Raw genomic sequence first — 13,620 nt, 5'->3', positions numbered from 1 at the left:
ATCTTTAAACATCCCAAGGAGCACTGTGCAAGCAATCATATTGAAATGGAAGGAGTATCAGACCACTGCAAATCTACCAAGACCCGGCCGTCCCTCTAAACTTTCATCTCGAACAAGGAGAAGACTGATCAGAGATGCAGCCAAGAGGCCCATGATCACTCTGGATGAACTGCAGAGATCTACAGCTGAGGTGGGAGAGTCTGTCCATAGGACAACAATCAGTCGTACACTGCACAAATCTGGCCTTTATGGAAGAATGGCAAGAAGAAAGCCATTTCTCAAAGATATCCATAAAAAGTGTTGTTTAAAGTTTGTCACAAGCACCTGGGAGACACCAAACATGTGGAAGAAGGTGCTCTGGTCAGATGAAACCAAAATCGAACTGTTTGGCCACAATGCAAAACGATATGTTTGGTATAAAAGTAACACAGCTCATCACCCTGAACACACCATCCCCACTGTCAAACATGGTGGTGGCAGCATCATGGTTTGGGCCTGCTTTTCATCAGCAGGGACAGGGAAGATGGATGGGGCCAAATACAGGACCATTCTGGAAGAAAACCTGTTTGAGTCTGCAAGAGACCTGAGACTGGGATGGAGATTTATCTTCCAACAATACAATGATCCAAAACATAAAGCCAAATCTACAATGGAATGGTTCACAAATAAACGTATCCAGGTGTTGGAATGGCCAAGTCAAAGTCCAGACCTGAATCCAATCGAGACTCTGTGGAAAGAGCTGAAGACTGCTGTTCACAAACGCTCTCCATCCAACCTCACTGAGCTCGAGCTGTTTTGCAAGGAAGAATGGGCAAGAATTTCAGTGTCTCCATGTGCAAAACTGATAGAGACAAACCCCAAGAGACTTGCAGCTGGAATTGCAGCAAAAGGCGGCACTACAAAGTATTAACGCAAGGGGGCCGAATAATATTGCACGCCTGTCATGAACCAGAGGCCGGATCGCAAACAACAACAACAACCACTGAGAGGGTTAAAAGATTTATTGTGAAGTAAAGTAAAACTCTGGAGTAGGTCCGGTTCTGGGCTGGTTCCGATCTTCTGATTGGTAGTTCGTGATTGGGTAGTGTTGTAGTGGCGGGCTGCCAGTAGAAGTAGAACTGATGTTAAGGTCCACTGGAACGGAGTCCAACAGGCTTGCAACCAAAAGATAAAGGTTAGTAGATGCAGGGGGAAAGAGACTAATTGGGGAAATGAATCTGTGGGAATCAGATTCAGGGGTAAGGATAAGTCCGTGATACAGAATGAGCTTGACCTTTAATCCGTGATCCAAAAAACAGTCAGAAGGGAAAGGCAGAGTTCATACCGTGAAGTCAGTTGTTCAGCAGAAGTATCCAGTACGTGATCCAAAAAGAGAGTCAAAAAAACAAGAGCATGAGTCGGTACCTGATCAGATGAGCAAAAACAGACGAGGGCTGAGGCAAAAGCGTGGTCGTGGTCAAGGCAAGGGTCATGAACGTGATGAGTCAATCAATGGAATGCTGGAAAGTCTACTGCTGATGAGACAGGATAGAGAATCTGGCCCAGACTGAGAGGAATGAGTGAGCTTAAGTACTGACTGGACCAGGTGGTGGAGCTGTGGGATAATGAGCGGTGACAGGTGACATGAGTTGAGTGATTACTGAGTGTGCAGCATGACAGAGGAGCTGACAGAGAGCAGAGCTATGACAACGCCCCACTTTTCAGTTTTTTATTTGTTAAAAAAGTTTGATACTGTACATCCAATAAATTTCATTCCACTTCACAATTGTGTCCCACTTGTTGTTGATTCTTCACAAAAATTAAAATTTTATATCTTTATGTTTGAAGTCTGAAATGTGGCAAAAGGTTGAAAAGTTCAAGGGGGCGAATACTTTCGCAAGGCACTGTATGTTAATGTATAACCTGAATTTAGAGCTGGGTTCCAACCTAGACTCTCATCAGGCGAGCAAGACTTGGATTTGACTCTGTTAGCTATCAGTAGCCACTGATGGTCAATAGGTGATGAAGCAATCCATCCATTGTTGTTGAACACACATTTTTTGAATGCGACAATGGAAGAGCGGCAAGAAGAAAGACATTTCTCAAAGATATCCATAAAAAAGTGTTGTTTAAAGTTTGCCACAAGCCACTTGGGAGACACACACAAGTTATGTGTTGAATTACTGTTACAGAAATTGAGATTTCTGGAGGTCTGAGTGAAGTATTTTGGCAACACACAAACTAATTTTATCCTGATGCATGCTCAATTTATAAGACTGAGCTGAATACAGCACCTCAGACTGAAGAAGTCTTTCAGATGAAAGATGAAACATTTCTACAATTTTTTTTGTGTGCTTTTTTTGTTTTGTTTTGTTTTTTGAATGTCCAGAGGTCCAGACTTAACCTTTTTAAACCTAATTTTATGATTTTATAAATTGCTTTTTACTATTAAGAAACAGCTGTCAAATGGTGGGGAAAAGACAACTGGTCATCAACCAAACACATCATTCTTGTAAACTTTATTGGTGATATAATTTATAAACCATTAGTTTATGTTGGTGTATGATGTGGACTTGTTGGTATATATGAACAGGTTTAACTGAAGCTGGTTTTTATTTCCACGTTTAGAACCCCATTAAAAGACAAGCTGAGAGTCTGTTTGAGTTCACTTGGTTTTTGTGTGGGATGTGTAGTTTGATATTGTATGCTAGTGACAGGAGAATCCATGCAAAGGCTTGACCATGTCTAAGAAGGTGCTGTGCACTGCAAAGGTAACGGGTCCAAGGATGGAGCCCTGAGGGCAACCATACATAGTAGATGAAGTTGGATATTGATGCGTGCCATGTCACCCAGTCATAGGCGTCGCAACCATTATATGTGAAGGGGACATGTCCCTCCCCACATTAAAAAAAACATTAATTTGGACCCCCCCACTTTCACTATGAAACATTAGTTCAGTCGACGCAGTTTCTCTTTCTTTGTGAACGAATCCATTCCACTTGATTAATAGGAGAATACTCAAACCACTAAAACCCCACTCCAGGTTTTCCTGGTTACCTCCAACTCTAAACACAGCAGTCTGCAGTGTTTCTGCTCTGAGTCTCCTGCCTCAGCAGAAAATGCACACAGGTGGAGGAGGTGGAGACACCTCTGTGTTGCTCACTCGCCAGTTTAGCAGCTTAGTGCAGGCAGTTGTTGACCAGGGGGGTTGATCATAAACATATATTCATGTTAGGAGGATGCTTGAGAGAATTGCTACGTAGCATGTTAGCTTAGCAGTAACTGACGCTGTAAGACGCAGCAGTTGAAAGAGACGCTGTGTGTTCAGGTGCATTAAAGTTGAAATATCTTTAAAACCTCACACCTTATTGTCCTCAAGCTTTGTGAGAAACATCATTTAGATGAGTAGTGTTGAACACAAGTAAAGAAAAAAAAGTCTAGTGGTGATGTTTATTTCGCTATAAACACAAATAGTGCTGACCTGATGCTGTACATTACAGTTAAAATGTCTTTTAAACCCACAGCTGAATTTACACAAAATTGGTGAGAAACCTGCTTTAAATGTGTGGAATTAAAGGAAATCTAGGTGAAATGCTGCTTTTTTGTTCACTAGTGTACACTTTTTTTGTGCGCGCACGCACACACACATCAGGGTGTCCCCCCCCCACATTACGGATGCTTCTGACGCCCTTACACCCAGTTAGGTACAACCATCAGCTGTATACTGTGAAAATACTGGATCTCATGCAGAATCCCAGAAATTAAAACTCAAAGGGTACCAGCATACCCAGAGATAATCCCAGTGCAAGTTTGAATGTACAGTGAACCCTCGTTTTTCACTGGGGTTACGTTCCAAAAAGAACCCGTGATAGGCAAAATCTGTGAAGTAGTAACCTTTATTTTTTTTACAATTATTATACAATGAAATACTCCATAATACATTCAAACCAAAGAACAAAACCTTTTTACAGGCCCAAGCATTTGTTTAACAAATAAAAGTGCTGTATAAATGTTTTTTACAAATAACTACTGTAACTACTGAGACTGTTTAGCCAATCAGAATGCAGAACACAATGCACGATGCAAATCCGTGAAGCAGCGAGACCGTGAAAGGTGAACCGCGTTATAGCGAGGGTTCACTTTAAATGAATAGGCCTTTGCCCCAGGTGTGAAATGTTATTGAAGATAAAGAATGATACAAAACAACTTTAATGGGGCCCAAGAACCCACACAGATGCTACTGTTTGCTTCATAACAGTGTTGCATTCTTGCAGTTCTTGTTTTTCTTTATGCAAACTTGATGAAACTGAAGTGGTTAAAAAGCCAACATTACAGAACACTGAAACAGAAGTAGATGTTCCACCAACTGGAGCATTCTGAGGCCTGTCGGCATTCTGTTGTGACAGTGTGAACTTTTCTCAACATTTGCAAAGACATTTATCAATTAAAGACACTCAAAAACAACTCGTACTTATGTTAAGTGGAAAAACTCGAGCTTGCAACTTTCAAAAGACTGCTGTCTTACCTTAACGTGAGTATCTCCCCATCAAAATATTTTGCATGCTCTGTTTGTGACTAGTTCCACTCTTGATGCATGTCAAAATATAAACTCTGGTAAGTGATTAAACATGTTTGTGGCAACATAGCATTCCATGACTCTTGTCAAATGCTTACTGATGAGGTGGGACACACAAATATAGATGATCAAAAATTATGATGTCTTTTCCACAGTATAAAGGGCTTAAAGTAATGTTGGGGAGTAAATTTAATATCCCTGATTATCTAAAATCTGCAACCGCATTGACCTGAATGATTTTAATAATATTTTTGCTGTGCAGCCTTTTCATTACAAACGGATTAAACTTCTTTAAACTATCTGTAATGACAGAACTCTTGTAATTTACCAAAGATAATGTAATTTTGCTGCGCTTTGGTGCAATGACAATAAAGCTGATTCTGATAAATTGGTCAAAACAACAATTAATGTTTCTCTGTACATTCCATGTACAACAGAGAGCAGAGCAGAGGCTGATGTTGAGAAGGAAGTTGTTGCAAATGTTATTTAGGATACTTTCATACCATAATCAAACTGGTGTAGCAAAGGTAGAAGTCCACTCCATTAAAACTAGCTGAAGCAGAGCTGAAAACCTGTAATGAGCAGATGATGGTTCATCCTTCCCTCTGTGCACTACACTCAAATCAGGTCATTAAGACTGCTGAAATGTTAGCAGCTAGCTGCATTTTCTACTCACATGGGTGCAGGGCAGTTTTTTTATTTTGGTCAAGTGAAGCCCACACCTCTGCCTATATATGTGTGTATGTATATATATATATATATATATATATATATATATATATATATAGGCTTTAACAGACTACTTGAGTGATCAACAGGTCGATTCCTAGGACATCTATCGAGTTTTTAAATTTCACGTCGAGCATTCACAGTGACTTCATTGTGTCACATGATTCGCACCGGGTTACTAGTCGAAGCTACCAAATGGATTCCTCCCAGCAGATGGACTGAGTGGAGCAGGCCCAGTCTTATCAAACAGGTAGAAATGCATCAATAGTATGGAAATATTTCACTAAAGATGAATCTTCCAGTTCAGCTACTGTAAAGAAACAGAAAATGAATCAACTTCCTGACTGTTTGCAGCTTGTTGCAAACTGGTGTTACACCATATTCTGTGACCACCGTATATTGTGACCGTAGGGGGCGGTGTTGCATGCACTGTTGCAGGTCACAGAATATGGTGTAACACCAGGTCCAATCCACCGAACCAGAACCGGCTTCTTATGACCTTGTTTCACAAAATAAAAGCAAAAAATATTAATCTCTAACACTATAAAAAAACTATAAACATATTAATCTCAAAAACTAAACCTAATGCGCACCACAGCTGGCGGTGGTGTGGGGTGGTCGTCCGTCCACTGTTTTTAGTTTTGTTTTTGACGTGCTGCACGTTTCTTCACTTTTGCAGCTTAATAATAAAAACTAAAAGTTTTGGTTTTCCTGTGACTTATTTGCAGTATGATAAATGGTAGGAGCATAATATACTCTCCTAATGTTTTGTTGGTCTTTTTTTTGTAAATAATAAATGATGGTTTTTATTTGCAGTTTTATTTTTTATTTATTTTTTCATCTTATGATCCTATGACATCATCAACTACTCTAGTTCTACTAGAGTTTTATTATGTTAATGTCAAGTTTTTAAATTATGTAGTCGTTCAACCCCTAATATGTATGTATGTATATGTGTATGTATATGTGGACCTACAGTCCCATATGCCCAGGCCTAACGGCATCAACAATAATAAAAACATTATTAATATTAGTGTTATTATTTTATTATTATTATTGTTATTATTATTATTATTATTATTGGGTGGCATGGTGGCTCAGTTGGTAGATTTGTTGTCTCTTAAGGAGAAGGTCGCCAGATCAAATCCCAGCCAGGGAACTTTGTGGAGTTTGCATGTTCTCTCCATGCTGCGTGGGTTTTCTCCAAGTATTCTGTTTTCCTCCCACAGGTCAAAAACATGCATGTTAGACTAACTGGTAACTCTAAATTGTTCCTTGGTGTGAGTGAGAGAGTGAATGGTTGTTTGTCTCATTTGTCTCTATGTGTCCCTGTGATGGACTGGAGACGGTAGGGCCCTGCCTTTCGCATAGTGACTGCTCGATATGGACACCAGTGATCCCCATTTTCCAGAAAGGAAGAAGCGAGTAAAGATGATTGATGGATGGATGGATTTTTTCTTCACTCAACCTTTATTTATACAGGCTAGCTTCATTGAGCCAGAGGGACTCATTTACAAGAAGGACCTGTTCCAGACAGAACATATAAAGTACATACAACAACAACAGTAAACAATGACAACAATAAACTACAGTAAAAATGCAGTTAAAATAAGAGTAGTGTACAAAACAATAAATCTGGGTAAAATGGTGAAATATTAACAACAAGAACATATTTGCTTTGATTTTTCTATTGACATTATCAAATGTTCGAAACCTCTTAAAGAAATCAAGATGGACAACTTCAGTTCCTATTGCAACCTTGATTTCACCTTGATGCATGGATGGATGGATGGTTGGATGGATTATTATTATTATTATTATTACGCATTATTATTCTAAATGTTGGTGTGACAGCCAATGACTGCATGAAGCTAGTTGAACAAAGAAAGAGAAAAAGTGGAATAAAGTCTTAATTTTGTTGCATTATAAACTTTTTGTTTAGTCATTATTTAATAGCAAATAATTGTATTATGCAACATAAAAGCATACAAATTATCTAATGAATTTGGAATAACTTACCTTAAGTACTTGATAAAATAAAAATAAAAAACAGTACAGTAATAAAATTTGCATATATTGAAGAAATATTTTAAATTTAGTTTGAACATGATCGATCCCTGCCATTACCAGCTGTGACTTTTTCCATCCTCATGACCATAACACCTGAACACTCACATCCCAATGGTTTAACTTTCAGATTAGCATTTAGAGCTATGGAATGTAAAATAATGTTTCATTTAAAAAAACTTTTTTCCCCCCTGTTTGTTCATTGTTTTTCTGTGTTTGTTCCTGTTGTCTCCTTCTCCATGTTGTGATGTGGTGCATCTAGTGGTCTGCAGCCCTCTCTGGACAGGGTTAGGAGTGCTAGCACCAACTGTCTGACTCCAGACAATCATGCCCCCTCACCAGAGACTGAAAGGTACCAGCCTCTGCTCCTACCCTTCCTCCTCTAGTCCTCCTCTAGTTTTTAGTCCACAGCTGTTCCTTGTCCTCATAGCTATTTGTTTCTTGAATGATTCTTATGCCACATATATTTTCTAGTGATTTTTCCCCTTCAACACCCTATTCACGCCACCATTTAGCATTGGCAAAGTGTCAACTGGTTGCCGTTTCAGGGTTAGTCTTTTTAGGCTCAGAGCAACACTCATAGGTGACCTATCACATCAAACTGAGGGTTAGGCTACAAAGTGGGATGTAGAGATACAGGCAGCTGTAATTTTTAAATTTAGGCAAAATAGGACAAATAAATACTCTATGGAAATTAAATGTCTGTAATATAATTCTTAAGAACGTTTTGAAGCACTTTTCTGAGTAGTACCAAATAACATGATTTTGAGCAGAAAACCCTTAAATTTTTGCTACTTTCTCTGCGCCTTATGACATGATCAGGCTGTTCTGGTTGAACCCAAGTGCAGGCAGAGAGCAGGAGGACTCAGCAGCAAAAATAAGTATCTATTTTACGAACAAAAACAAAAGTTCTGACAAGACAAAAAACACTTGCATTACGGATGGAAACGACACAGATCATAGGTAATAGGTACAGTAGCTAATGCTCAGATGCAAAGGGAGTAACAAGACAGACTGTTACGTCCACCAAAGACACAACATATTAAAGGAGGACAAGGGACTCACAAATAGGGGTTCAAACATTCAATTTATTCAGGCGCTTCCTGCAGAAGAAGACAAAAAGAACCCCAATTCCCGTGGCCAACAAAAAAAAAGGACACAAAAACCCAAAGTATCAACTTAAAGCTGGACCTGGTGAGCTAGTCAAACAGAACTAAAAAGGTACCGCAGCACGGGCCAACCTTATACAGGGCCGACGAAGCCACTGGGTACCAGACAAAAACAAACAAAAAAACCTATTGTAAAAGGAGAGGCAAAAACAGGGCTACCAGTTCCACCAGGCCAAAGTTACAAAACGTATGCGAAAAGTTTTAACAAAAATTATCTGTTGTTGCTGAAGCTGCCAGCCACAGCTCCAGGTTGAGGAAAAAAACAAAGGCCCCAGAGAAAAAACAAGGGCCACCTAAGAAAAAGGTCCAAAAATGTGGGGAGTCTTTGAGGATCCAAAAAGAGGGAGTCTGAGGTAAAAAGAGCAAAAAGAGCCCTGAGAGTGCCAAGAGCCAAGAGAGGGAAAGGGGACAAAACCTCTCTGAGACCAGCCTCTTAAGTACAGTAGGTGTGGCTGAAAAAGCCACAGCCCAGAACAATTAAAGGCTGATTAACCAACCCAGGGGCAGCACGGTGGCACAACTGGTAGAGCTGCTGCCTCTCAGCGAGCAGGTCCTTGGTTCAAACCCCGGTCCAGGGGTCTTCTGGGTGGAGTTTGCGTGTTCTCTCCGTGCATGCGTGGGTTTTCTCCGGGTGCTCCGGTTTCTTCCCACAGATCAAAAACATGCATGTTAGGCTGATTGGTAACTCTAAATTGTCCCTAGGTGTGAGTGAGAAGTGAACGGTTGTTTGTCTCGTTTTGTCTCTATGTGGCCCTGTGATGGACTTGCGACCTGTCCAGGGTGTACCCCGCCCCTCGCACAGTGACTGCTGGACATGGGCACCAGCGACCCCCGTGACCCAAAATGGAATAAGCGGGTAAAGATAATGGATGGATGGATGGATAGCCAACCCAGAACCCAAGACATGACCAAAGGGACAAAACAATAAGGCCAATGTGCCCCAGGCACATAACACAGGCTATAAATACAAGATGTTAATGAGACAAAGTGGGAAAACACCTGCAGTGATTAGATTAAGGACAGGTGTGCACAGGAGCAGAAACACAAGGAATAGATAAATACTGGAAATTTGCAGAAAGACAGGAGAGACAGATAATCATATCATAACCCCCACCTCAAGAGGTGGCAGCTGCCATGCCCAAAGCGAGACCCCACGTAACTTGGGTGGGAAGGGGGAGGAAGGGCACAAAAAAAGTAACACCAAGTACAAAGTAGGAAAAAAGGAAAAGCGGCAGGTAGGAACCTTGGAATAATGAAAAAGGAGGACCAACCAAGCCCAATAGTTCAAGTGGACAGTCAGGAGACCATCCAGCATGGAACGGGCATCCAGGTGGATGGCTGGGAGACCATCCAGAGTGGTGAGGTGTTCAAGCGGCTGGCCAGGAGACTGTCCATTGTTTGTCAGGGGTGGCATCCGCCTGGATCCTCCCTGACTGAGGTCGAAGAGAGGCAAGGAGACAGCTGGAGAGACTGCAGATGAACCAGCGATGGGAGCTGCAGGCGGTGGCTTCGTCAAGAGAACTGCAGCAGGTCATGAGACTGGAGACCCTGCAGCAGGCAATGAGAAAAACAGATCTGCAGCTGGCTTGGAGATCTCAGAGGCTGCACCTGGTGTAGAGACCCCAGAGTCTGTATCTGGTGTGGGAACCAGGGAGTCTGTGGCTGGTGTGGGAACCAGGGAGTCTGTGGCTGGTGTGAAAACCACAGAGGGGTCTGTGGGTCATCATCCTCGATGCACACAGACACAATGGAGTGTGCATAGTCATGTCCGACCCCCGCGGAGACACTGCAAGGTGGAACGTCATGGCCAACCCCTACAGAGATGCTGGGAAGTTCAGCTGCTTCTTTGGCTGATCAGGACTTGGTTGCTTCTTCGGACGATCAAGACTCGGCTGCATCGTTGACTGAGGCTGGTTATGCTGCTTTGTCAGCTGAAGAGGCGTGGCTGCTTCAGGGGCAGCAAAAACTTACGTTACATGTGGAGCATACACAGATCTTGGGAATGTGGAAAGATAGGTAGCTAATGCCTGGATACCAAGGGACACATGACAGACTATAAATACAAGAAATTAATGAGACGAAGTGGGAAACACCTGCAGTGATTAGATTAGGGACAAGTGTTCATATGAGCAGAAAAACAAAAAATAGAGAAACACCGGAAATGTGCAGAAAGACAGGACAGACAGATAATCGTCTTACCTTAGCAAAGCTTTTTCCTTTTCAAGTCTTAATACTAGTCGTAACTTTAAAAGACTAGACTTAACTGTAAATAACTAGTCTTAACTTTAAACAACTAGTCTTAATTTTAAAAGGCTAGTCTTAACTGTAAAGAACTTAATTGTAAATGACTAATCATAACTGTAAACAGCAAGTCTTAACTTTAAACAACTAGTATTGACTTTAAACAACTAGTCTTAACTGTAAACGACTAGTCTTAACTGTAAACGACTAGTCTTAACTAGGGATGCACCGATCCACCTTTTGAAATTCCGATCCAATCCCGATACTTAGATCTGAGTATCGGCCGATACCGATCCAGTTCCGATATCATGATCATCATTGATTTTATATGAGGCTGTAATAATCTCCTCTCAAGTACAATTTGTACAAATATATGCATGCATGTCCAAAAAGGCAACTTGAGGTAAGTTTTATTAAGGTTAGATAAGTTTTAAAGTTAGAATTAAATTCTGCTAACACAAAACATGTTTCTTTTTATTCCTAGTTTTAAAGTGGATATTAAAGTGATTAATTTAAGTGATTGTTTAAAGTTGTTTTATATTTTATAAGAGGCAGATATAAGATTTTTTTTCTTCTTTCTGCACTCTTTTCATTCAACATTTTCTTTTTGATAATTTTTTTCAAATTTTGTTTCATTTAAATGAATGAATAAATGAATTAAATTAAATTTAAATGTTAAATGGCTTTAAACATCTACTAAGTTCATGGCATAAACCAACAGACATGTTCCTGTTTTTAGTATTTGACATCACTTTATAATGTAGCTGCTTTTGTTTTAAATATATATAATTTTCAAATCATGTTTTTTATGATTGTCTACTGTTGTACTGATAAATATCTCCTGCAGGGTAAACTATATCTTGGCTGCAAGTATCAAACTGTGAAATCCTTCGTTTTCTACAACTGATAGTGGTTGGTCATTAATTATGATGAAGTTTAGCAACTTCTCTGTAAACATTTGAGCTCCGTGGTTTCAGCGACGTCTTCTTCTTGTTCAATCCAAAGCAGGCAGCCTGATTTGGGGCAGCCGCGCTCAGTCTGTCCCTCCTCAGAGACGGGCAGACTGAGCGGGGCAGATTGGACGCGGCAGGCCGGGGTCGAGTCGCTTGTTTTGGGTTGAGCAAAGAGCAGTGCCCCGCTGAAGCCACGGAGCTCGAATGTCCATCGTAAAACTAACTTTACCGCGGTTTAATGTGGCGCTATGGCTCTGCAGACATTGCACGATGCTGTCTTGTTTTGTGGTGTTTAGTGTAAAATACTTCCACACAGCGGACATGTTTAGATGAAAAGTTTGTTAGCTGTTAGCCACAGTGCTGCTAACTCAGCCCTCATGTTGTAGCTGGCTGCAAACTATGAACTGGATTTCCTGAATGTGAGGCGGGTCTTATTACTCTGGGCTCATGAGACACGCCGCCGTTCAGGAAATCCATTCCATAGTTTGAAGCCAACTTGCAGCACAACCACAGACATGCATGGATCGGAAATATCGGCAGGTGGATTGAAAAATACGATACGTAAATTTTGCTGGTATCGGAGGCCGATACCGATACTGGATCGGATCAGCCCCATCCCTAGTCTTAACTTTAAAAGACTTTTCTCAATTGTAACCGACTAGTCTTAACTTTGAACAACTAGTCTTAACTTTGAACGACCGGTCTTAACTTTAAACGACTAGTCTTAACTTTAAACGATTAGTCTTAATTGTAAACAACTAGTATTAATTAATCAAAGTAACCTTCTCACAGTATTTCTGTCTGAATGAGCGGATCACTTCATCCTTCATCCTGTTCATGTTCACCATGCCAACATTTACCTCTCAGTGGGAATCTTCAGCGAGGATGCCTCCAAGGGTGTTTTGATGTGGTTTTAATATAGCAGCAAAAGGAACGTGCAACTTTTAAAATTATTATTATTGTTTTTCTAAAGCAAAACGTAACTTCCTTCAAGATAGAAAAATAAATTGTAGGATAAAATTACTTACACGTACGTACATAAGTTTCAGTGTTAGCTTCAGCTGCCCAGCATTGTTTAGGGTGTTGTGTTGCCTCTGGGGGCTCTAAGTGAACAAAGGCATCGTGCTTCACTCTGTTTGTAATGCAGGCAACTGTTTTTGTGTACACATAGAAAGCCTTTGTCCCATTCTCTGCCTCGACGGCGTCCGGCAAGTCCTCGGATTCTTATCCAACATGCTTCCCCTGAAGATGACAGGTACCCTGTGGTGCACCCCCACCCCCTCTTCCTCCTCCACTCTGGAACTGATGACTTCTGGAGCTTGACTTGTGCCTTAAAATCTGACACTGTTAAAACACAAAGTATTAACTGTTGAGTTAAAGTGAGAAGATAAAAGTATTTTCTCTCAAATATTTTCCCTTTGTTTTAAATGTAACATTTTTGGAAGCATAAATTTGATCCTCTTAAAGCTGCCGTGCATCTCCATAGTCCAGAGGAGAAGTTTCAGGCAGATGTCAAGCTCTATGTGATCTTTGCTCTTCTTTCTTTGCTGGCACCGATCCTCCTCCTGTGAACAGTTTAAAGTGAATGTCTGTGGAAAGTTTAAATTCTGGTGTAGTGCCTGTGACAGTTGTTCAGTTTGTAGTTAGATTAGCAACAGCAAATTTTAGTTGTCATTAATGTTCTTTTAGTTTTGTCCCGACTTCCTGTTCTTTCTTTATACTTTCCTGTGGAGGTTTGTGTGGATTGGATCTTAAAGCAGTCGTCACTGGTTACAGCATTTTCCTGCTGCATTCGCTTTTTGCAGTCCACGTTTTGTTGTGCGGCTCTGCAGCTTCTGTTTTCTCTCTAAGTGTTGCTGTTTTCAAGGCCTGGTGCTCAGAGATGATGTGACCTCCATAATTCATT

The 13,620-nt window shown here is 40.8% G+C and overlaps 1 protein-coding gene across 1 annotated transcript in view; it reads left to right on the top strand.

Moving 5' to 3' along the window:
- LOC119413702 (regulating synaptic membrane exocytosis protein 1) overlaps positions 1-13,620 on the top strand; it is a 217,355-nt gene that overhangs the window by 169,901 nt on the left and 33,834 nt on the right. The window contains exons 20-21 of the mRNA XM_037680758.1: positions 7,614-7,703; positions 12,886-12,969. Of these exons, the coding sequence (XP_037536686.1) occupies positions 7,614-7,703; positions 12,886-12,969 (174 nt within the window). The remainder of the gene's footprint in view (positions 1-7,613; positions 7,704-12,885; positions 12,970-13,620) is intronic.

Source organism: Nematolebias whitei, chromosome 1 (assembly GCF_014905685.2).
Source record: "Nematolebias whitei isolate Nwh7 chromosome 1, NemWhi1, whole genome shotgun sequence".
NCBI classification, from domain to species: Eukaryota; Metazoa; Chordata; class Actinopteri; order Cyprinodontiformes; family Rivulidae; genus Nematolebias; species Nematolebias whitei.
Note: the sequence above shows the minus strand (reverse complement) of the source record. Positions and strands in the feature narration are given on the sequence as shown.